The following is a 25,439-nucleotide window of genomic DNA, read 5'->3' as shown; positions in this document are numbered from 1 at the left end:
GGCCACAACTGATGGAGGAAAGATCTGTAACCCATTGTTGGCCAATGGGTTCTAGATCTGCTGGAACCCATCAGCCTGCATGTGGAGAAGAAAAAGAAGAAAGTGGGTATGGCCTCTTCAGATTTGGTTGATTGATTTGGAATTGGGCAGAGGATATTGCAGACAAAATTGGGTTTAACCCCAATTTCCTTGGTTTCTATGTGAGGTTTGTCTTGCAAATCCTTCAAATTGGTTTACAAAGGAATTGGGCACAGTGAGTTTTCTTGCAAATTGGTTTACGTACAGTGAATTTTCTTGCAAAATTGTAACCCAGTTCTTGCAAATCAATTCAAATCGATACAATGAGTTTTCTTGCATAGGTGATAGAAATTAAATGAAGAATTCTGGAAAGAGTAAAAACAAAAACATTCTAATAAATAACAAAGAAAACTCAATTCATTTCCTTGACAGTGAAACTGTAAACGAATTTGGGGGTTTTCTTGTGATTGATCGGTGATGTTTTCAGATGAACAGGGCTCGCTTGATTGGAAACACCACTGAAATGGCTGGTCAAGTGGCAAAGCTGAGAAGATTGTGGTTGGAATTTGGGGCAGATAATGGTGGAGTTTGTGAAAGGAGAAGGAAGGAGGTTATTGGCAATGGCAGTGTGAGGGAGAGAGGGGGAGGGAGCATTGGTCAGTGATTGAAAGGATCTCAGTTACTACCATGGTTTTTCGTGAGCAGGAGAGGGAGAGGAGATGTGGATCTCTCTTTAATGGATGTTGTTTTTTTTGCAACAACATCAGCAAGGGCTCTTCTCTGGTGATGGAAACAGCAATGAATCTCTGTACCCTCTCTTTCCCCTCTTCAATCAGGCCTTCTGCTCTGGTGATAGCAACAGCGACAAGCATATGTTCCCCCCACCCTTAAAGCCCTGGTCTGGTTAAATCTAACCCAACTTGGGTTTAACTTACGCCATTTGAGGGGGAAACCTGCAAAAGTGGTCTCTGTGCAAAAAAGAGAAAACCACAAGGGCCTTTAAAGACATTTTTAAACCACACAAGCATCCTAGCAAATAGCCCAAACCATAAGGGGCTTGAGTGCAATTTACCCCACATTAAATGTTCATAGAATATGCAGTTCACTATAACACTGAAGGATGGCATGTAGTCTGCTTGTGCCCACCTGACAACTTTTCCCACTTAATCACCGAACTTGCCAGTTGTTCTATCAGATTCTCAATTTTGATTAAAGCAAAATATCACCAACTAGGAGTGGACAGATGACTTGTCACATGTATCATTTTTGTTCTCTCTCTCTCTCCATCTCTCTGAGTTAATGTATGCATCTCCACAAATATGATCAATTTTGCTGTAGTAAATGGCCATAAAGAAGTTTAATCATGATGGACCTGCCCAGAGTTCTATTGTTTCAATTCCTCCAATTAATCCATATCAAAGCCAAATGACATGAAAAATCTACCTTAGGAATCAATATATAATCTTAAATGTTAGTGCTACTACTGCTTACATATTTTAAGAGACCTATTTACCTGCCCTTCTAAGCCAGTTTATGGAATACCATTTCTTAGTACAATAAAAAAAGGCTGTATTTGAACTAGCTACTGGAAACTCAGTTACCTTTTACTGGAGTTAAGACCATGGTATTGTAGGATGTTTAATTCATTACTAATTTTCAGTTTCTATCCTTCTAGGGTGCATTGAAAAGATTTTACGTTTCCACTTTTGATGTTATGCCGCAAATATCTTCTAATTTCTTTGAAACTTGAATTAGTCATACCTTCCCAGTTTCTTGTAATAGCATTAATCAATGTGTTTGCTATTGAAGCTGCCTCTGAAACAACTTAATGACTGGATTTTAAAGGAGAGTTTCCTGTGTGCAGACTTTGAATCAATAAATATTTGATCAGTGCTTTGCATGTATTGATTTCTGAAGAAAATTTCATTTCTCAGTTTCAATAGCTATATCTGTAACCTACCTCTGACAGTGGACCTGAGCTATGTGCAAATGATGGGTAGATATATAGCATGTATTGATCGTACTTGTGGCTTTTTGCCAGGAAAGGGTAAGCATTCAGATTTTCCGATTATTAGGGGTTTCATTTTGATATTTAGAGCACCAGATGTCATTGGTGGATCTGTTCAAGCATGATACTGATTTCTTCCAATACATCAATATGCCAAAAAGAATGAAGAGAACATTTATTTATTTATTATTATTTTTTTGGGGGGTGGGGGGGGGGGGTCATGTATAACTTTTCTTGACTGGTACAACTTGCGCAGCATTAGATATTTCACCTTTGTGGGGGTGGGGTGGGAGGTAAATGTTCTGCAAATAAATGGCTGTGTCATTTTTCTTTTGACTAGGGTGATGTGCTTAAAAAGAACAGTGACACTGCTCTAGACTCATGGAGATAGATTCCCTTTTTGAAAAGAGAGTGGGTGGATCCTTAAGGAAGCTTCCCATCACTGAATGTACTTTGGTCGTTGGTTTGCACTACAGTATATAGGAAGGGGAACGGAAACTGGAAACAAGAAGGAAATGGAAAGTTTATTATGAAAAACTATCTCATATTCTTCCAATTGATTCTCGGAGGTTCCCAGAATGTTTCTCTCATCAGCATCAGCGAAATTTAAGAAGTGTTTCTGAGGCATTTGCAAATTGTTTAAGTTTTCTTGCTAGTGCTGTTAACATCTAGAATTCAGGGAAACTATTATTTAACTACAAGATTGTTGTAGTACTTCAATTTCCCTACATGTTAAATTTGTTCCTTAAAGGTTATCCAAATTTGTACAATTGCAAATGTGTGAAGTATCCGTCACCTAATTATAAAAATAAAAGTAGTTGAATTTATTTTGCATTTTAGATTAAAATTCAATAACCATTGTGGCTTGTTTGTAGATTTTCTTTATGCTTCATAACATGTCTATATCAATTGGGTAAGGTCTGAATGAACATATTTCTGTTTCCATATTTTCCAATGGTTTGACAGAAAAGGCATTTAAAGTGTAAGTTAACTAGATCTCATGTTAAGTTGAGCACTATAAAGTTTTCATAATTCACAATTCCAGATGCATCAAATGAATAGAGTACCAAAGAATTAACAAGGTGCATCACCTGTGCTTCAGTAAACTATTTATTTCTACCACTAAATTGAACGGTGAGTCATAAAATATGTTAGCTTTTGGTATCATTAACTGCAGTATCACTGTCCATGTATTCTGTTTATTTCTTTTTTGACTGTTGACTCTTCTGATTTTATGATCCACAGAAATATCACTGGAAAGTAAAATTTTTTGTCAGTATGTCTAAGTAATTGTATTTCATAGTATTTGAAATTTTCTTGTGTTGCGTTAGGAACTTAGAATTAAGTTCTTAGAATTTAGAAGCAAGATTGATCAACATAACCATCCAACTTTGTCCATTTTGAATAATTCTGCATGTCAATTGAGGTTTCATTTCATTTTATATTTGTTGCCATAAACAGTTATGCCTTACCTGTCTCAATGAAATTTCAGGTGCAAAATCTAATAGAGAGATGTCTACAACTTTACATGAGCCAAAAAGAAGTTGTGAATACTCTCTCAGTTCAGGCAAAGATAGAGCCGGGTTTTACACAACTTGGTAATATTATCTTCTCATATGCCATTGCGTTGTGATCAAATGTGAAACAATCATAATGTTGAGTTCTTCAATTTTTGTTTTTCATTCAAGGATTTTATCAATTGTCTAATTGTATGCTGAAAATATTTCCGTTCACTTAAGACAAAAATTTGAGTCAATTAGTCAATTTATATCAATAGCACCCCCTTTAATGCCCTCATAATAAGAATTTACATATTAAAAGGGAAGGGAGGAGGACAACGTTGATTAACAAGAGTTATTATAGAATTTTTGGTTGGTATGCCTATGTTTTTTCCCTTTTTTTTTGGTTGAGTTATCAATGTCAATTGATAGGCCGGGCCTTGGATTTAAAGAGATTGGTGGCAAGGGGTAAGTTGGAACCTCCTTTTTTTCTTTGGTGTGCCAATCCATTTTTATTCATGCATCAATATTTTGCCAGTACCATCTGGTGAGGTGATGGGTTTATTGCATTGGTTAGTCTCTAATTGGATTTAATAACGTTGCCAAATGTGGTCTAGTTCTCCAATTTTACTCTTTGAAGGAGACCAACCAAGAGATGGAATCGATGTAACACAGCTTGACAAGTTATTCTTCATTTGAATTAATCCAACGGATATAAAGTTATCCTATAAAATTATATTTATTCACTAAAATATTTATTAAAACCTATGTTACTTGGGCTCGTTTGAATTTGTAAGCATCTGTGTTGCACACTAGCATCATATAAGATATGGTTCTAATATGTCTTGTTGAACATGCACTTAACAAATATGTAAAACAGAAGAACTTTCTATGGAACTATGCATAATACTTTTCTTTTTGCAAAATATATGTATATACACATATAAATCTCTATCCATTATGTAAATGAAATAGGTACTTAAGAAACTTGATGTTGAGTCATTAGGCCCTTCTGTTGTTGGAAATGAGAATTAGATAAATTTGATGCTTAAGACAAATAACACTCCTAAATCAATATTCAAGTGTTGTAATATTGTCTAAAACTTTAATCCGAAATGATAATGACTTATTGTGTTTAATGAAATATGTTTCTAAGTCTGTACTAAAGACATAATTGTAATGTAGCATTGGGACATCTAAACTATAAAATGTAGGCTTAATACATACGACGCCTCCTTGGCAATTAAAAAATATAGCATTTAGTCCCTAATGTGCAAAACCTCAAGATTTTGTATCTCAACTATTAAAAATTGTTGTTTTAAGTCCTAACTGTGATGGAACGTTAACGCGTGTATGAACGCGCTTGTTTCCGCAACTGACATGTCATGTAGATGACCAATTGACAGCATTTGAATGTGTTGATTAGTATGTTGCGCGCCCTCAGCAATTGAAAAAGATGGTGTTTGGTCCCTAATATGCAAAACGTCAAGATTCCATATCCGAATTATTAAAAATTTTACTTTAAATCCTTACCATAACTGAGAGTAAATAGAGTTGTTATCTATGCCATGTAGGACATACACCCAAAAAAGAGAAAGTGTCGTGTCATAAAAGATCTACGTCAGCAAGACACATTAGATTAAAATTTTCCTTTATGGAGAAAAGACCAAATTATCTAGGCCTAAATGAAGATATGACAAAAGACAGAAATACATGGAAGTCTAGAATTTACTTAGCCGACCCCACATAATGGGATAAAGGCTGGATATGTTGTTGTTTGGAGAAAAGACCAAATTATCCATAGCTTAAAAAAAAGCCATAAATTCCCAACACCTAAATCTCTGTATCACTAACCCAAAAAATAGCTACCTTTTTCTATTCTCAATCACAAAAAATAATAGAACTAATCTCCTTCTTTTCTCTTTGTTGAACTTGGTTCCATCACTCTCTCACTCTTTTGTTTATATCCTCTTTTGTGTCTCAAGATAAGGATTTAAAGCAATAATTTGTAATAGTTGAAATATAGAATTTTGGCATTTTGCACATCAAGACCAAATATTATATTTTTTAATTGTTGAGGGAGCACAACAAACTATTCAACATATTCAAATATTATCAACTGATCATTCACATGGCGAGTCATTTACGAAATAGGCGCGTTGATACACGTGCTAACATTCCGTCTTGATAAGGACGTAAAGCAATAATTTTTAATAGTTGAGATACAGAATCTTGACATTTTGCACATCAAGGACTAAAAGTCATATTTTTTAATTGTTGAGGGGGTACCGTATGTATTAAGCCTAAAATATATAATGTATTTCATGGCAGGTTTGTTATGTTTACAAAGTCACATAAAAAGTCAATGAACAGTTTTCATTGGTTTTGGTACTTCTAGATGTGGAATGGACCGAACCCCAAGTCAACTGAACTGTATGTTATCATCTTTGATAGAACTTTACTAGAGCAATAATCATAAGTGTTGGGCTAATCATTACTTGTAGCTGTGTTTTTGTTCTGATGCTTCTTTTCTGGATAAATTACTGGCGACCAAAAAAAAAGTTTGCTCTAAGAATTTTTATCAAAAATGGAGAAATTTTGCTTTTTTCTAGCTAACTTGAGCCCCAAATCATTATGTGGTTAGACAAGACTGCAGTATTTTGGGCCAGGAAGCAAAGGAATGTGCTATTCTGTTTCTCCTCCACACTTTGTTTTCTTCTTGTTAGTTTTGTCCACTTTACTTGCAATTGATGTCTCTCTCCAGAGTCTGAGTATCTTTCATTGCACTGTTTTGGTGGACTTTTTCCTGCTTTTTCCCAACTCACATTGAGATGTTGATTTGTTTTCTGCCCAATGAGATGGGAAATTTTTAATCCCCTATCCACACTTTTTGGCCCAGATAGTAGGGTATGACAGATTCCTATTTGATTCATCTTTCCTTTCTTGAATTTTGGGATTCATGATATGCTGTATTTTATGCCTTGCCAATGTCTGGGATACATATGGAATTGGGTTAAGAAACGTAAGAGAGCAGAAACATTATATTGAATGTGGAGGCTAATTGCTTACTTTCTGCTTTGTAATTTAATGGGTGAATTTCTTGAACCTAAAGCTTCCTATGCATCTCTAACTTGTCTGCTGCAATTATCTTTTTGAATATGTAAAGTTTCTGGGAGATTCTTCTGCATTCTGTGTTTTGTCTATCCCTATGACTGTTAGAGAGCAAAGTGTGAAGTATGTAGAAATTCTAGAAGAAAACTTTTGTATCATGCTTTCCTTTTGTCTTTTGATCAACAATATCAATGATAATGTCACTGTCATGGTCAAAATAGCAAAAAACAAGCACAATGTGAAGCAAAAACAATAATGAAGATGTTTGAAAATGTATGCTAGCATGGAGTGCACAAGCATTTATATGTTACATATATGTTTGTGTTTAATACGCTTATATAAGTTTCTAAGCTTGTGTAAAATGTCTTCTTATTTATGTTTTACATTTTGCTGTTGGTAATAGCATCCTGAGCAAGATGAACTCTTTGCAAGGATTTGATGTGATGTAACCCAGAGAGAGAAATTCAAAAACATTTAGGACATGACATAATATCACAACAATGAAGTAGAATGGTTTTCCATATGTTTACATAAAGATAGACATTTGTTTTTTATAGCTGAATTTTATATTTTATTATATAAAATGATAAAATAATTATTTTCTACATTTTCTGTTGTATTTGCAATAGGTTTTTTGAGGAAAAAAGAGACCAAGGAAAGAATAGATAATCCTATTTCTTCCTCATATTCTATTTTTGAAACCAAGAAATCCATTTCTTATAAGAAGTCCTTCACTTTTCTTTCATACTCACTGCATCCACGTAGAATATTGACTCCCAGAGCTCTCCTCCTACCAAGCAATGGATGAGGAAGCAATTAATTGGCCCTATGATCCATAACAGCTACATGCCATTTATGAACTAGATTATCAATAGTGACAATTTCCCATGCATTACAAACCATACAAAATGTTCTATCTGGAAAGAGGCATTAATAGACAAATCTCATTAGTCTTTTAGTGCCTCATTGATAATTTTCAACTCAATCTTGCTTTACCTAAATAACTTCCATTTAATCCCATCAACCACCCTTTTATTACTTTAAAAATTAGTTCATCCACGTGTAATCATGTAATTGCTTGATAAAAATCCTACGCACTAGTGTCCTCACTGCCAAGATTATTCAAGCCTTGAAATGCTACTGAATGTAGTAGAATCACCAGTCAATTCTCCTTGCTGCATCATTAATATTGCCAATGTTTAGCCGTTTTCCTTCTCCTTGCCAATCCAAACTTTGCACATTTAAATTCTAACCATTATCAGTACTATTATGTAAAATGATAACCATGAACTATGAAGTAGGTACTTTTATCAATCTCTTTCTGAATCACTACCCCTTGCCATCCAAGTAGACAAGCACTATCATATTTTGAAGATACCATCCCTCTCAAAACCCTTTTCTGCAATCGCAAATCATAACTTTATAACCATTTATGAAGATATTATCAATTATGTTACATGGAATTTGTGTTTCCAAACATTGTCCCGGTGTGGACATGACATGACACTAGTACTAGTATGGTATGGAATATGTGTCGAACTCTACATTTTCAGGTCTGTGTGCTAATTTTTGGTTTTTATTTATTTAATTTAATTTTAATTTTAAAAAATAAAAATTAACAATTTATTTTGATTTATTATTTTTGTTAATCTACTTTTAGACTTTTAAAATATATGTTTGTTTGAGATCACCCAAATTACCTACTTACCACTTACCATTTTATCTTATATTTGTAACATAACATTAATTTTTAGTTGTAGAACTAAAAGGTCAAAGATTTATTATTCTCTATCGTATCCTAGTACATGTGTCCTACGTTCGGACACATATTCCTGTATTCTAAATTCATGAAATTGATAAGTTCAACCTTACATACCTGTATCCAGCACCTATACCTGAGTCCATTTAACATACAATATTGATAAAGCTATTATGGACTTCTCCATGAGGATGTATGGATATCAGGATATGAATATATTGTGCTTGTTCCTTTGACACAGAACAAGTTCAGGAAAATTCTTACTTTATTTCCTATATCCTTCAAATTATGATGTATTTTTGTTTATACTCTTCAAGAATTTGACATGTTTGTTCTCCAGTTTGGCAGAAGCTTGAAGAAGAAAACCGGGAGTTTTTCAGTGCATATTATCTAAGATTGGTCGTGAAGGAACAAATAACAGAATTCAATAGGTTGCTTGAGAGGCAAGTTGAGTTGATGCGCCAGATATGTCCAGCTGGTGTTGCTTCTGTACCTATTTCTAATGGATCTCATATGCCAAGTAAGAAATTTTCACCATGCTGTTTTTTTATTGAGCGAGATTACATGGCTCAAAGTTTGCGTTAGGAGGAGTCGTGATGAATGTGGTTTTTCTTATTTTTTGGTGTATAACCAGATTTTCATCTGTAAAGGTATCTTAATAAAGCTTTTTGGAGGAATTGTATTTGTTGTTTTGTTTGTTCTTTTTATTAATTTTATAAGTTCTATAAAGTTAGATTTCACCTAACAGAACACATTCCTGCAAGCTGCTAGCTGAAATCCAGTTGACATCTCAGATTCTGGTTGCCATTTCTTTACTTTAATTGGACCACCCTGCTGTCTTAACTACTGTTTAAGAAAGTATGCAGTGAATCTAAAACAGATCTATATTTTCTGAATTAAAAAAATACAGTTATTACATTCTAAAAACCATCTGTTTCCTGCCGCTTATTGTACTCTTTTGTGTTCCCCCCCCCCCCCCCCCCCCCCCCCCAATCATTCTGCTAACAGTACATGTTTTTCCATAGTTTTCAGTTTGTCTGGCATTCCTTTATCATTTTTCTGGTTTTCTGTTTTTTTGTTTTTCTGTAAGAACTTCATTGCGTATTTCTTGAATTCGGAAGGCATGATCAATTTTTTATGTTTCAATGGATGGTATTTATTGATGGCAAACCTTGGTAGCAACAGTAAGGTTCCTCGTGATTGGGAGGCCATGGGTTCGGGTTGTGGAAACAATCAGATGCGTACGAGAGCGACCACCCTCCCTTGATCCTTGCAAGCGGGGTGCCTTAATGCACTGGGGCACCCCTTAAATTAAATTTGTACTTGTTGTCTGTAGCAGCAGGACCTACTATGAGACATTTCTTTTTTAGTTTCTTCTTAAGTACACATGCAACCTAATTATACCTTAGAAAGCTTGCCAGATATTAGTCATTGGAACTCTGAAATAGTTCTTGAAGTACAGGAGTGGTTTGGTTTGTGAATATGTACATTAATATCTTCTTTAAATCTCTGAATTTGCGAGTCTTTCTTAGTTGGCATCAACTCCTTGCAGTGCACCAGGATTCTGCTTGCTACCCTCCAGATCATAGTGGATCTGTTATGAAGGCAGATAACATGCACCAGGCTATTGGTTCAAGTTTACAGAATGCATTCCCTAATGGTGGGCCATCACTGCAGCAGTGCATGACAAATGCTGTTGATATGTCTGCTCATGCTGGAACAATCGATGTTTCAGCAAACATGCTTTTGGCTCAGAGCTCAAATGTGGGAATGATGGAAGGCATTAATGGGGGGATGATAAAGTCCGAAGGTAGTTTTGGAGTCAGTTCTCCTTACATGTATGGAAGTGGTAGTGGTGTCCTCGAAGCACGTGCTGGAATTGGAGATGCATCTGTCTCACCTTTTGGTCGTGTTGAATCCAGCTCACAACCCCTAAATGAATCCCTCCTTGATACTGATGCTTCCCCATTTGGATTTCTAGGGCAGATTCCTCGAGCATTCAGTTTTTCAGACTTGACTGCTGGCTTTTCTAATAGTTCTGGTTTGCTCTCTCTCTCTCTCTCTCTGCGCATGTAGGAACCCATGGTTGTGGTTGTGTTTTCCATAATTTAAATGAGAGCATTGTTCTAGAAAATGGAGAGAAGTTGACCCACTACTTTTCTCATTCCTTTCTCTTTAATCTTTATTGTTCAGCTTTATTTTTGTCTATTTGTGACATAAGATACAAGAGCTCTTTATCATTTGACCTATTTGAATGATCTGCAAACTATGCTTCAGAATAACTTAAGTATGTAGTTTAATCCGAACCTGATACAAGCAGGCTAACATGCTTTGTTTCATATACATTCCAAGTTTGCAATTTGTGTTTGTCATCCCCTTTATTTTCTTTTTCTTTTAATTTCTCTTTCCCACTTTCCATGCAGATATATTAGAGAGCTACTCTAGGTCGCCCTTCCTGGAAACAGATACAAACAGCTTCTTGGATCCTCATGGCAGGGGAGAACATCAAGGTAAGAGTTTTTAGTGTTTTGTCATTTTAATTGTCTATGATCACTAGAGAAAAAATCTTTATGTCCTTGGCTGTCAGGAGACAATAAGAGGTTGGACACGATATCTGAAGGCTTGAGTTATGAAGATTTTGGCAGTGAATGATTTGAGTTATCCAATGGTACTTTTGCTATCTGGTAGCTAGTCTAATGTTTATAACTGAATCTGGTTACTGCCGCACCATGTACATGGGGTTTGCCATATTAATCACATGTTTGACCATAAGCAAGGTCCTGCAATTTCTACGTGGTCTTTTCCAGGAAACTTTAGCATACTGATTGGAACGTTTTGATTTGTTACTGTTGTTGGATTGCTACTGGATACACTTATGGGCAACATATTTATAAATGTTACCATATGCCATATCACACAGAACTATTATAGAATATATTTAAGATCATGCAATTTATTGGATTTTACTTTTTACCAAGAGCACTTCTATCTGATCACTTTTGAATGGCGACATGCACCGGTGTTCTCAACATATGCTTGATGTCGCTTTCTCCTTTCCTTGCTGCAGGACTTATGCAGAATGCTAGTCGGAAATTTTTGTAAATATAGCGCTTATTAGAAATTGGAGAGGCACCAGAATTTTGAGCTTACAATTTGGAGTGTGATGGTGTGGGAAGGCGTTGGAGAAATGGAACAAAAGCAGAACATGTTTCTCTGAGACTATATTAGGCTTCTCTTAACAAATATAAAAATGATGTTTACATCTCTGTTTGGATGAAAGAGGAGTGATATCGTTTTTATGGTGATGGAAATTGCAGGAGCATATGTGGTTTCGTTTGGAAAAAGAATAGTAGGTTTTATTGATGCCCATCTCCGTTTGGCATCAATTCTTCTCATAAGCCCCTTCAGTATGGAACCCATGTTACATTCTATTACCCATTTAGATGAGTCTATCATTTACATTACTGCAAGCATATCTCTTGCGATGTCTTGCTTATTTTTGTATATGTTTCTTGTCATCTTATGGAAAGTTCACTGGTGCCGGAGACTGCCTGTTTTTTGCTTTTGGCTCACTAGTTTGTGTAATGACTAATAGCTTGGTCGTGCCTTGAAATTTAGATAAGTTTTTTTTTTTTTTCCTCCAAAATAGAAGCACTGTTGTGATATTTTTATGGTATTTGGCTAAAACCAAAGTGCTTTATGGGTATTACAGTTAGTTTTTCCTTGTGAAGCCGAAGGGGAGGAGAGATAGTGATGTGGGAGTAGAAAATAAAATTAAAAGGGTCAATGATATCTAATTTTTGTTTAATCTATTCACAGACCACTTTGACATGGAGTTACTTATTGTGTCTCTTTATTGATTTTCATCGTAATTTTTTATTTTTTTGTAATTTATAAATTTAAAATTTGTATTTTTATAAATAATTATAAATATATACGTCAAGAAATATGAGGAATGTAACGGCCACTATTTGACGGTTTGTTCTTCAGAAGAATGGAATGTTCAAAGATTTTTCTTTTACGCTTTTAGTTGTAAAATTTTTAAATTCCGTTTGATCGAGTATTATTTTGTTGAACGATCATCAATTTATGTTGCCATTTGAATGTATTTCTTATATTTTTTAGCTACAAGTATAAAATGGGTCCCCATGGCTGCAAATGTGTTCCCTAAATAAGAGTATAACTTGTTACATTTTGAGAATTGAAAGTTATGTTTAATTATTAAATTAAGAAATACTAAAATAGTTTTAATTTCAAATCGTATTCTCTATTAAGCACTTTATTAATGATCTTTAAAAGGATTATGTAACAATATTAAAAGAATCAATCAGGTTGAAGTGATAGCTTGTGACTTTAACATTAAATTGTTTTTGCAGGTGATCTTTATAAAAAATGATTCACGATTCACGAACAGGCACCAAAGATGATGAACATAAAATAAAACTAGATAAAGTCATCTATATTTGATTGGTTAAGAACAGATCGGTTGGTCTCACTGTTGATAGACAAGGAGCAAAGCACTGTTTCGTATCTGTGGGATGAAATGTTAATCCCAAGCATGGCCCAACAAACTCATTCTTGAGCCCAGTTTAAGTCCAGGAATGGCCCAAATAAACTTGAATTTTAGCCCAAGCTGAATCGAAATCCAGAGTCCATTCTAATTTTAGCCCCAGATGGCTCAGATCAAAATTGTCTTGGGCCAATTTGGTGTCCAGAACTAGCCCTAATTAAGTCAATGCTCTTGAGCAATTTTACAGTTTATAACCCAACCGTGGCCCAGACTAATGGATACTGGAGTGCCGTGTTACCGTTTCTAAAGTTACATTCCCCTGAGCATGAATAGAATCTATCCTTCAGGAATCTCATATTGGAGTTGGATTTGGTGCCTTTCTCAAGACGAGATCTCGGAGCAACCATCTCAAGACGAGAGACAGTTGATTTGAGAATAAAAACAACGCGTCTAACACAGCAAAACCTAGAGCATTAGACCTCATTTACACATGAATCTTCATCACCAATCAAAAGCAAAGAGCAACACAACACAATAACAATTATCTAAAAGGCACCCATGGACTTCTTAGCAAGCTGCACCCACAAGTAACCACATGACCTCCATCAACGGACAGCTCAGGCATGCACCCCATCATCAACACAAAACTTGACCTTCCCAGCATCCCAAGTCCTCCATCCTAACCAAGCAATAAGAACTGAAGCAATGCGAGGCCAGCATCAAAGACAAAATTAACCACCAAAATCCTATGCTAGGATTAGAAATCATACATCACCCCTAAACCTAGAGAATCAAAAACAAACAGCAAAATCCATCTAATAATATAGATATAGATATATATATATATATATATAGAGAGAGAGAGAGAGAGGCAGATAGACATAACCTTAACCACTGGGAAGAGAAGAAGAGAGCGCGGTGATTTTTCTGTGAAGAAGAGACGCAGACCGGCTAGGGTTTTGTTTGCAGAAAACAAAGGGCAATTTTGTCCAAAAATAGTTGATTCGCCTTCATACAACTTGGGAAAGTCACTTCCCCACCACGTTTGGTGGAAAAGTGCCCCACAAAATGTTAGAAATTTCTATTGAAAAAATCACTTTCATAGGAATTTAGCATTAATGAGAATCACTTTCTCATCAATTAAATTCTAAAAAATGTGACTTTACATTTCATATACCAAATGCTACCTCAAACCCAACAGTATCATGTTATGCACATAATATCAGAGAGAGAGATCCGTCTGAGACTACAAGAAGGTGAGAATCCATAAAAAATACCTTAGCTTCAAATGGGATTTTCCGAAATTATTCTTTGAACTAAGTTTGCCATATCAATCATCCAAATAAGAGTCAAATAAAAAAAAAAATCATCAAAACAAGAATCCTAGTTTGGAAGAAAAATGCAGGCTAGGCTATCCCTTACACTGAGTGCCCTTCATGCACACCTAAATAGGTCCAGTTTCAAGCGCATTATCCAGGTCCGCAATCAAATCGTTTACGTCCTCAATTCCCACAGAGATACGAACAAGATCCTCAGTCAAACCTCTGGCCTCGCGCACTGCACTAGGTATGCTTGCATGGGACATAAAGCAGGGCATGCTAATAAGGGACTTTACACTTCCTGCCAATACAAGACAAGTACATATTACGATGCCAATGTGTGCCTTGCTCCTCAAGCAATCAAAACTACAAATTTGTCTTCGTTTGCCTTTAATTTTAGCAAATAGTTTGAGCGCATAACAAAATTTCCATTCTACGGGATATCAAACTGGGAACATCCCATGTCTAGCACCTGTCCAATGTTTTTCTTTGAATTCTTTCTGCAGTTTTTTTTTTTTTTTTTTTTTAAGGTTTTTGCCAACCCCACTCAGTAGGATTAAGTTTTGGTTTGTTGTTGTAGGTTGTTTAACTTCTCTTCTGGCAAGTTCATTCACGTTCTTGCAGTCTCCACATACCAATTTAGGGTTTGTCTTCATCCAAGAAATTAACCAACTGTGAGTATGCCATGGTGCTTTCTGGTTTCCTGTAGTGTTCTCTTTGCTAGATGTTCTACCTACTTTTAGTTGGCCTCATGACACTCAAAATATACCATTGATTTACTGAATGTAACCTATCTACAAAACCACATTGATAAATAGATTCTGATAGAAACTTGGGAAAAATAAAAAGACATGCTGTGTGATAGTTTTTTGAAATTAATCCTTTCAAATTCCAATCTATATAAAATGTTAATAATATGCTACAACCCAAGATAGTACCAGAATCATATATGTTCATTAATACTTAGTGATAAAAAACTATTTAATGTACTAATAAAATTAGATTGGCTTTAGTTTAATTTCCTTTTGCCCCCAAACCCCCACCCTGCTCCACTTAATACTCTTAAATTTGTATCAGTAAAGAAAACTTGACTCTATTTATCAGGTTTTCTGAATCAAGTCTATGAAACCCTGAAATTCATATACTAATAACAGACTTCTAGAAGCATTACTAATCAAAATACATGTAAATAATATCTATAACTAGTTACAATCATGAAGAAGTTATAAAATTTTACAAGAAGGTAATTGGACAGTATAAGGTACAGTCAAGACTCCAAAAAAATAAAAGGGCAAACAAACAAACAAACAAAACATATCTGAAATCCGAACTTTCAGAAACTTACAAAAGATCTATAAAATATGAGGAAATGTATATTTGTCGCTTAATTTGTCAAGACCATGAACATAACAGATTTTTGTGCAAGTTCCATACTTGGTTTCTTGAATGCATTTTGAACATTAAGGTTTATCTTTGTCATTACATTCTAAAATTAGCCATTAATTCATATTAATGCTCAAAGTTCTAATGCCCACTATAGCAACATAATGTTGTGTAGGAAGAGATCTGATCATCAGTCCAGTCCTAAACTAAGTTTTTACCTTGAGAATTCTTGTGAAATGAAAATATCCTCCTAATGTTATAGAATTTTATTGCTAAACTGGTCAGAGTTAAGCGGGAAAATGATTACCGAAACTGACAGTTATGCTGAAATACTTGGTAGTCTCAACAATGTGCCTTGAGAGTGCAAGTGATCCTGTCAGAAAACTGAGCACTGACCCGGCACCCCTTGCCTGTAAAAAGAAAAAAAGTGAATCATAGGTTAAAGGAAAAAAAAGAGAGAGAGAGAGAGAACAAGGGTACATCAGTCCTGAAGTATTAATATCAGAGCTCAATCCGGTGACACAATGACAGTACCTGTGAGTAGTGTAAAGAGCGCCCAGGATGATCTGGTAAACCAGCATAATTAACTTTCGTCACTTTGGGATGAGAGGAGAGAAATTCAGCAATCTTCTGTGCATTCTCCTGCCAAATATTCCAAAGTGTTATCTAAAAATTGCCAGAAATGATAATAAAATAATGTCATCATTTACAATAGCAGAGGAAATAAATAAATGAACAACCATGACCAAATCTCTGAACAAATTCAGTCCAAGAACTAAGAGCACATTTTGGATTTTGCAGTTTTAGAAAGAAAAACAACACATTTTGGGTTTTGCAGTTTTTGGAAACAACAACAACAGAATAGCAAAAAACAGAACAAAACAAAAAAAAAAAAAAAAAAAACCAAAGCCAGAGAAAATGGATTTCAGACACCCTCGACACCCTCAGAAGGTAATATTATAGATGGTGGAGAGAGTGTTCAGTAACAAAATCCTAGCCAAAGAGTTACAAGATGAGTGCTTCCGCTTGCTATAGCAAATATATTAAGAGGGTGTTTGGCTTAGTTTAAATTATAGGAGCTTTTAAGCTTTAGAGCTTCACGTTTTATATAAAGTGCTTATAAATTGGAAGAACTTATTTGGTAATAAGCAGTGAAATTTTGAATAAAAATATGCTTTAAGCTATCAATAATATGGTTATGTGTTTGGTTAAAAAAAAAGAACTTATAAGCTATCAAAAGTGTTAAAATGATCAAAAAGGACCTATCATCTATTTTAACAGATAAAGCCTCTAAATACAATTACAAAGTAAGGAATTTAATTAATTGTAATTTGAGACAAATTATAACATATATTAACAATAGTTACATAATAAATTTGATATTTAATCAATAAAAATGTTAAATTTATGTTGAATTAATAAATTTATATATTTCAAACTATATATAAACACATAATATATTTTCAAAAGTTAAATTTAACTAAAAAAAAGAAAAAGAAAAACAGGTAGCCAATGGGTTCTGGCGGAACCCATTGCCAATGGGTTTCATTGCCAATGGAACCCATGGCGATGATGGTTTCTTAAATTGCCAACACTTGCCGTCGCATGGGTGCCAACAATTTGGAACTCAAACAGTGTGAAGAAGATGACAATGATGAACAGAAATGAGGAAGATAACGACAATGAGTGGTGAACAGCAATGAGGAAGACGAGATTGTTGTTAGGGACATTTCTTGGAAATTTTAGATTTGTTTTGAAGGTTTTTTTGTCTTTTACTTGGTGAAAGAGGGCCTTTTCTTTCATGTAGCTTATAAACTACCAAAAAATAAGTTGGGAAACTAACTTCTCTAAAACACTGTTGGAAGATCCCATAAGCTCTTACACTTTCACCAAATGCATAACAAAATCTTTAAGGGAGTTTATAAGCTCCCTCTGACCACTCCCACCAGAGAGTCAAACAAGCTCTAAGAAGTACCAGAAAGCAAATTGAATTCTAGTTCAGTTTTTTTATCTAAACTAAGAATATGTTTCAGTTAGTTTATGCATCACAGGAATATGTTTCAGGATATGATGATCACATATCAATGCTGTGTCCTAATGGCAATACTGATTATTTTTCCTTATTAAACAACACAAAGTTTCATGCTAATAAACTCCGACCAACCAGAACAAAAGAAAGGACAGATAAAGAAGATGAATACATTCTAAAACTGTTTTGATGTTTTTTCATGTTAATTTTTTCCCATATAAGAACCTCAGCTTAGGAAGCCCTTGAAAAGGAACACCTCTACTCTAGCAACATTAACACCAACATACATGTAATGCTAGATGGTTCCCCGGTTAGCAAAACAATTCCATCAACATAAACTTGAACCCCACTAACATGGTAGTCGCTTACATATTAAGTTTGGATATGTTTACATAGAATTGCCAAGAGCATTTTGCCCTTACCAGAAACTTGTTAATTATTTAGGAAGGTAAATAGAATCCACCTGAAGAAACATACACATACATGTTTTTTTACCAAATAATAGAGGTGCTGAAACCCAGAAATTGTAGTTCCATGTTTTTCTGTCCATTAAAAAATTCTAGTTCCATGTTATACCCTGATGGGGTATGGCTGTTAACCACTCCTATGATCAATTGTCATTAGATTTTCACTAATGCTTCCTAATTCAATCTACAGTTAACACTCAATATGATCACTGTAAACAATAAGAATGCAAGATCCCAACACATTAATTAGGTGCCAGAAACAATTATGATTGTATATTATGTTCCAGGAAAGGTTTAAAGCAGCACCTGTTGCTTCTCAACACGCAAGGCCATGGTCTTTATGCCTCGTAAGCAGATCCAACAATCAAATGGAGCTAACCCAGAACCCTCAGCATTCTGTAGGAAATACAAGTCTTTTGCCAACCTGATGTGCAAATGTTACCCATATTCTTAAGCAAAATGTAACATCATCCACAGATATATAACTAGAAGGTATTTCAGACAACATCATTTAAGTGCAATAGAATTTCTGAATTTGCAAACAACATAACGTAACTAATGCATGTTAATAGGAGCCAATGTGCTCATATGCACATATATCTCTAACAAGTAAACTATTTTAAACATATGGAATGAGAAAGTATGAACATACACGGATGGGTCATCTAATATAATTATGGAACAATCTTATCAGTGTAAAACCACAGCAAAGGAAATAAGGAAAATAAACAGAAGGAAAACAATAACTGCAAGCAATGATTCTTCCTCTCCCCCCCCCCCCCCCAAAAAAAAAAAAAAAAAAAAATCTTTTCCTTCTCCCATGAACTTAAATTTAATGCCTATCCTCCACCCCTTATGCCAAGCACCTGAGGCAAGACTTGGTATCTTGTGATCACCCTGAAGAATTGGTTTGAATGGCCTATTTATTTTAATTTTTCCAGCTAATTTAACAAACAAAATCATACTATACACCCCAGGAAATAGAAAAAAGACATCCAATGTTCCAACAATCCAGATTCAAAAACCTTTCTCTCAAGACACTAAATGGACCAACTTCCTGCAGTTTGCTCCGATGTAGCCATGTCTTCCTTGTTGTCTCAACCTATATTTCCCTTCAGAAATAAATTTCATAGACTACAATCAAAGTGCACAAGGGCAAGCTTTGGTAGGGATAGTAAATTATTCTTTTGTGACCTGAAGGTCACAAGTTCAAGTTATGAAAACAGCTTTTTTGCAAAGTAAGGGTAAAGTTGTGTACAAATACAACCCTCCCCCAACTCTTACAAAGCAAAGAGCCTTGTGCACTAGGGATGCCTGTTACACTCAAAGTGCACTTCACACTTGAACTCAACTCTCTTGAATACTTACAAGCTGTATTTGTGCTTTTATTTTAACAGTCATGTTAGTTACACTCACTTTTTGAACAATTTTGCTTCCTAACTGCCTAAAGTTCATATCATGATCATAGCAGGTCTATATAGTTCCTTTCAATTCAATATGTCCCGTGTTTACAAAACATCCATGATAAACTTCTCAATGTCCTGATCATTTCTAATTTCACGAGCCAGCATCTCCTTTATTAATCACTGACCCAATCTACAAGTTAACTCAAGAGTTTCTCCTCCCACCAAGTTTTCACTCTATCTATATCAGTATTCCACCTTTAATATGCCTTAGCCCTGCTTAACCCGCCCTCACAGCCCTAGCTTGCGAACATACTCTTGAATGTACCTAGTAAATTAGTTCATAACAAATACAAAAAATAATAATAATAATAACATTGATCTGTGTTTTCTTCTATTTGGAACCAGATTTTCTAACATAATAAAGTAAAATAACTATACCTACAATTTTACATGTATGATATGAGTTATGAGCGTCTTACAAAAGATAAAGTCATAGATAAAAATATCAAGCTAGCTACAATTCATGTAATTGACCACACAGTGGGATAAATGCTTGAATTGTTATTGTGCAATTTCATATGTATTACCACAGATCCTAATTCCAAACATGGGGTGGGTGAGCTATTACTGGCCATCGATACAAACACACGGGTATTACATCTTCAATTGTTTCTCTCCCTATTATGAATAACCTACTCAAGACTGCATTTTATGTACATTCCCCAAAACTGTCAACATTATCTCCTTAATATCCTACAATGTACTTTTTTCCTAGTCACAATACACCACATAAAGGTTTCCTTTTTATTGTCTCCAAATTTGTTCATTAGTTACTATTTGGTGCAATACAGACAAACAAGTTAGTTCCACAATAAACAGAGCAGCTTCAAGATCACCTTTGTTCTTATATATTTGAATCAATGTACAGTTTGTTCATCTGGCACTTTTCTTATAATTCAATATCATGTGAACACATTAGTCAACTAATTACCTAGAAAAATAACACATATATACATATGTACTTAAGGTAAGGACAGGGTAAAGCTCCTTCACAGTGGTAAAATATACAGTTGAAGTATAACCTTTCCCCTTTTACAGCAAGCACACCTGCCATGACATCACTATGACCAGCTATAAATTTAGTAGCTGAGTGCATCACAATATCTGCAACAAAAGGAATGAAGTAACCACTATTTGGAAAACTAGATGAAGCCGCATTCTGCAAACAAAATATCTAGTCCTTACCTGCTCCAAGCTCTAACGGTTGAGACAAAACAGGAGACATAATGCTGTTATCCACCAACACTAGAGCACCATGAGCATGGGCCATTTCTGCTATTTTCTGAAATGAAGCCAAAAAGTAAATATATTATTTCAATATGCATCACCTCCTTGTTAGAAAGAGAGAAATGATACCACTGTTATAAAGATTTTGGATCAAATTCCCCTTTAAAAAAAATAAAACTAATAAAAGAAGGCCACCAAGGTGGTAGCCTAAGTGGCAAGAAAGTTGAAGTGCCCACGGAAAGCTCTCGAGATTTTGAGTCCCTCTGTGGCAGACTCTATCTGCCCCGGGGCATGGGGTCATGATGTTGCGATTGAAGCCTAGCAGATGGTACTGTCAATCCCATGGACGGCACTTGAGTGAAAACAGTGCAAGCAAGTTTTCCCATTGACGGTTGATTGGTCTCACCACCTCATGGGTGAGACGTGGGGCTAGGCATGCTCCTTCTACACCAAGGTGTCCCTTGGTCTCCTGACTGCCACTAGGATAAGTTAAATCCTAATGATGTGTTTCAGGAACTATCTTGGAAGTAAAAAAAACAAATGGATAAATATCCATCACAAGCACAAGAGAAGTGTGTTATTTGTTCCACCAAATATCTGCAAATATCCTTTTTCAAAACATAATACTCATCGAACTAGCCTAAGAAAGCATTCTTTTATTCGCTAGCCAACTGTCAAGACATGCATGTATATGCCTCAGTTATATTGCAGAGGAAGTTAAGAGTTTTAGATACATAAGCGCAACATTCTGTTCTAGAACAATACTAGTACTTGTGAGAAATATATCCAATAATCAGGTGAATTTCCTATTACACATGCAAAAACCTAGAATTATCAGGAATCACACTTTTTGCAAATTTAGTACCTGGTTCTAGTCCCATTTAAATAGGCAGATTACAAATACAAGATAGTACTAAAAAATAATAATTTTGATTTTCAATCAACATATCTTACACGAAGATCAGAAATTTGTTGTCGTGGATTGGTTGGACTCTCCAGCCACACAAGCTTTGTCCATGGACCAATTGCAGAAGCAACTTCATCTAAATTGGTCATATTCACTCGTCTGCACATAATAACAAAAGATCCTATGGGCAGTTGGTGAAAGAAGAGGGCACTCCACTACTTGTCTCTCTTTTCTTTCTCTAAGTAAACAGAAGACAACAGCACTTACTTAACCACAATTCCGGTCTTTGGAAGTACTTGTGAAAGTAATCGATCAGACCCACCATATATGTCATCTCCAGCAACAACTTCCTGGCCTGTTATGGTACCAGAAGTGATTAACATAAGACATGCAGAACAAGTTCATAAGTGAATTTTCACTCCTCTCTTAAAATAAGGTCAAAAAATTTAATGAGAATGAGATATTCTATTTTTCTTATAAACAATAAAGAAAAATTTGACAAGGAGGAAATTTAAGGGATATTTCCAGCGGACAAGCCTCAGCCTAGTAAGATGCACAGACATTCCATCAAACCATCAAAATATCTGTCAAACATGCTACATAGCATGCCTATAGTGATAACAAATTGAGCATTCAAGGCATGTCAAACAAACCAAGTAGTATGTTCAATGACAATGAGTTGTTGGGATCCTTACTTTTTCTGGGTTCTTTCTTTTATGTAAGGAAAATGCTAATTGGTGATTTTTTTTACTTGTAAATTTTTCTATTGTTAAAATATGATATCAACAAGAAACAAATTAGAGAGGAATAGAGAGAGAGCTGAAATTGTACTAACTCCGTTTTCCAAAAGTTACATAAAATGAGAACTAATGCTGATATATATAATCAGCCAACTTCTGATACAAGACTACCGTATAAGCCAACACTTAATTTATAACCAGCAAGCTTAACAGAAAACTAACAGAAAGCTAAACATAGAATAGACTAACTAAACTTTAGTTAGTCATGACACGTGATCTCCAACATCTATCTTTGACATAAAATTTATTGACTGCTAAAATGTTATAGTTGTCATACAATGGCACATCATTGATGAAATGGTGTTACTTTTGTATGTTAGTAGTGTTTAAATTATTATTTGAGGAGTTGGTTTTTCAAATTTTTTATGGTTTCTGAAAATTAGTTTTCCCTACATAATTAAAATGTATAAGAACATAATTTTCTAGCATATTCCATATTTTCTTATATCCCTTATCCATTTCAGTACCCTTACCTGTAACTGAATATATCCCTAATCCGTTTCAGGACACTTACCTATAACTGTAATTGCACTTGTGTTTCTTAGCCAACACAAGATTGCTTCAGAATAGAGCTACTAGGAAATTGATGAATGCACCCATGTGATTGCTCCTTTGAAATCCTATTTGTTGATCCCAAAATAATGTGGAAGCCATGTATTCAAATATCATATACACAATGCATATAAAGGTCTATGCATGTACACACAAATAATGTGCCAAAGTAGAGTGAAAAGGCACCAGTTCCAACAAGATGAGTGACTGCCGCCAAAGCAGCCATTCCACTGGTGAAGCAAAATGCCCGATCTGCTTTGTCAAGCTTTGCCAGAAGTCTGAGAACACGGGTAGAAATAAAAAAAAAATATGTCAAGGTGACAAATTTAGCAATAATCATAATCATAATGTATTTAGCAATAATCATAATCAGACCTTTCCAACACATCCCGTGTAGGATTTCCACTTCTTGTATAATCATAAGGGCCATTTTCTATTGCTGAAGGCTGTGAAACAGGGTGTGGAAACAGAACATAAGTGAAAGCGCAAAATTGAATATGTGATGTGAACAAGATGCCAAGTATAAATATATAATAGCCAACAGCAAACAGAATCAACATAATGATCCACAGGGACCACACTGCCAAGAAAGAAAAGTGACACACAGGTTGACAAAGCAATCAATGGGACTGTAATTCCATTTCCTAATACCAAGATCATAAAGCTTCCTAAAAATTTCAACATAAAGCTTCCTTTACGTACCAAGATCAAAAGCAAAAAATGAAGGTAATAAAATCTAAGTGTGAGAACAACTTCTGCATGCGTTTGTCGTTCTGCTCCCTCCAAATGCGCCATGTTAAGCAAATAGGTACACCCGGTCTAGTCAAAGGCAGGTCCCCGGCTCACCTAGGCACGCGAGCAACTCAAGGTTCCATGGAAGTGCCTCGCCTACCTCTAGGAGAGGCAGCTTCAACCAAGCGACACCTAGGCAAGTGCCTTAGATGAAGGGACAGGTGTCAAAGGCGCTCACCTATGCGTACAGAAAAAGGTAAAGAAGATTTGGCCGTAACAATCAAAAGAGGCATGCGAAGAGACACAAGCCAAAAACAAAGAGGAAAATAATAGCAAAATAGTAAAGAAAGGAGATCACCGAGGAGTAATTGCTACTATTCACGCAATCACCATAATTTGTTGCCGAGATGACTCAATTGAAAACAAAAAAGAAATTAGCATAAAATGCACAGCACCTTCCAACATGCAACTCAAACGAAGGTGCTCCACATATAAAATACCATTCGGAATCACAAATCATCCAGAGTGAGGCTGGATTTTCAGTGGCCCAAGTAGATGAAGAAAGGCATCTAAGTGGGGGCCAAAGCATGACACAATCATTACAACATAGAGCATTTGAAATTTACATGCAACTTACTTGCTTGAATGTGGCAGTTTGATATAGAGGTGTGCTCAAGGCATCATACGGGTCAAAGCTATTCTCAAAGTTCAACAACACTGTTGAAATGCTTGCTTCTTTCCCCTTATCCTCCATATCTGGGACCAATTGACCATGTCAGTACAAGAGGTACCTACAAGAAAAAGTAACTCGACAAAATATTGATACAAAACTGACGATTACGAACCATCGAAGCACTCGGCAAGACCCTCGGCCAAAGCAGACACACTCACATCCGATTCTTCATGCCTCGAGCATCTCAAGTCAAATTCAAATCTTTTCGCATTCGGGAAAGGAGATCGCTTGGCAATCACAGGGTTTTTGAGCCCAAGACCCGCCGGCAGATTCCCGCCCACTAAACCCTAGAAGAATTAAATCCAAAATTCAAACGAGAGACACGCATCCTTAGCATCTAACAGCGCGAAACAAACAAATAAAAGCGAATTTGTCCCAATTTTCTTAAACTCTTCCATATTTCCAACGGAAAAATACAAGTGAAAAAAGGTAGCATCGGATCATCTTTACTTCGTTTCATTTCACGACAGTAACAAAGACAGAAGATTTTACAGAGCAAGAGAGGGAAGCGGAGGTTTACATGGTCATTGAGATCATCTGGAGAAGAGAAGAATGGTGTGAGAGAGAGAGCGGACGCCATGTGAGAAAGCAGTAAAAAGACACAATAAGGAGCAGAAACTATCAAGCCGGCTTGGCTGCTGGCCGCCTCGGCTGCTGAACTGAACTGGCTGAATATTTTATATATATATATATATATATATATAAAATTACGTGCGAAAACTGAAAACCAAAAACTGAATGCGTTATCTGTGCCTGCCTGAATCATATAGTATAGGCCGATTTGATTTGACGTTGCGGGTAGTTTCCGTCTTTTTATCTTCTATTTTTAAAATTTTAAGAAAATAGAGAACAACATCAATCAAGCATTTGACCACTTCATTACGTGTTTTTTGTTTTCTAATAATAATTGCTCTCTTCT

At 35.5% G+C, this 25,439-nt stretch overlaps 2 protein-coding genes across 6 annotated transcripts in view; one reads left to right on the top strand and one right to left on the bottom strand.

Moving 5' to 3' along the window:
• The window catches only part of LOC127790262 (uncharacterized), a 29,093-nt gene extending 17,129 nt beyond the window's left edge, over positions 1 to 11,964 (top strand). For 2 of the 3 annotated variants that reach the window (XM_052319634.1, XM_052319635.1), the window contains exons 3-8: positions 3,519 to 3,624; positions 8,736 to 8,915; positions 9,948 to 10,436; positions 10,819 to 10,905; positions 10,983 to 11,063; positions 11,463 to 11,964. In XM_052319634.1, the coding sequence (XP_052175594.1) occupies positions 3,519 to 3,624; positions 8,736 to 8,915; positions 9,948 to 10,436; positions 10,819 to 10,905; positions 10,983 to 11,047 (927 nt within the window). In that variant the 3' untranslated portion in view covers positions 11,048 to 11,063; positions 11,463 to 11,964. Of the gene's footprint in view, positions 1 to 1,954; positions 2,066 to 3,518; positions 3,625 to 8,735; positions 8,916 to 9,947; positions 10,437 to 10,818; positions 10,906 to 10,982; positions 11,064 to 11,462 lie in introns of those variants that run through there. The other variant, XM_052319636.1, reaches the window with a different exon arrangement.
• Positions 11,965 to 13,356: 1,392 nt separating this feature from the next.
• LOC127790107 (cystathionine beta-lyase, chloroplastic) lies at positions 13,357 to 25,204 on the bottom strand. Of its 3 annotated transcripts, none has more exons than XM_052319396.1 (14): positions 25,041 to 25,204; positions 24,633 to 24,807; positions 24,425 to 24,543; positions 23,431 to 23,501; positions 23,242 to 23,333; positions 21,971 to 22,058; positions 21,751 to 21,862; positions 20,755 to 20,851; positions 20,592 to 20,673; positions 18,410 to 18,527; positions 16,142 to 16,249; positions 15,915 to 16,017; positions 14,328 to 14,525; positions 13,357 to 13,602 (listed from the first exon to the last, which is right to left on the bottom strand). In XM_052319396.1, exons 1-13 carry the CDS (start codon positions 25,098 to 25,100, stop codon positions 14,350 to 14,352), a joined length of 1,401 nt encoding a protein of 466 aa, XP_052175356.1. In that variant the 5' UTR covers positions 25,101 to 25,204; the 3' UTR covers positions 13,357 to 13,602; positions 14,328 to 14,349. The 3 variants fall into 3 exon arrangements, with proteins under 3 accessions (XP_052175356.1, XP_052175357.1, XP_052175355.1); XM_052319397.1 differs by having other exon boundaries at positions 13,357 to 13,584; XM_052319395.1 differs by lacking the exon at positions 13,357 to 13,602 and having other exon boundaries at positions 14,153 to 14,525.
• Between the last annotated feature and the right edge of the window lie 235 nt (positions 25,205 to 25,439).

Source organism: Diospyros lotus, chromosome 14 (genome assembly GCF_014633365.1).
Source record: "Diospyros lotus cultivar Yz01 chromosome 14, ASM1463336v1, whole genome shotgun sequence".
Taxonomy (NCBI): domain Eukaryota; kingdom Viridiplantae; phylum Streptophyta; class Magnoliopsida; order Ericales; family Ebenaceae; genus Diospyros; species Diospyros lotus.
This window is presented reverse-complemented; position numbering and strand designations above follow the sequence as displayed.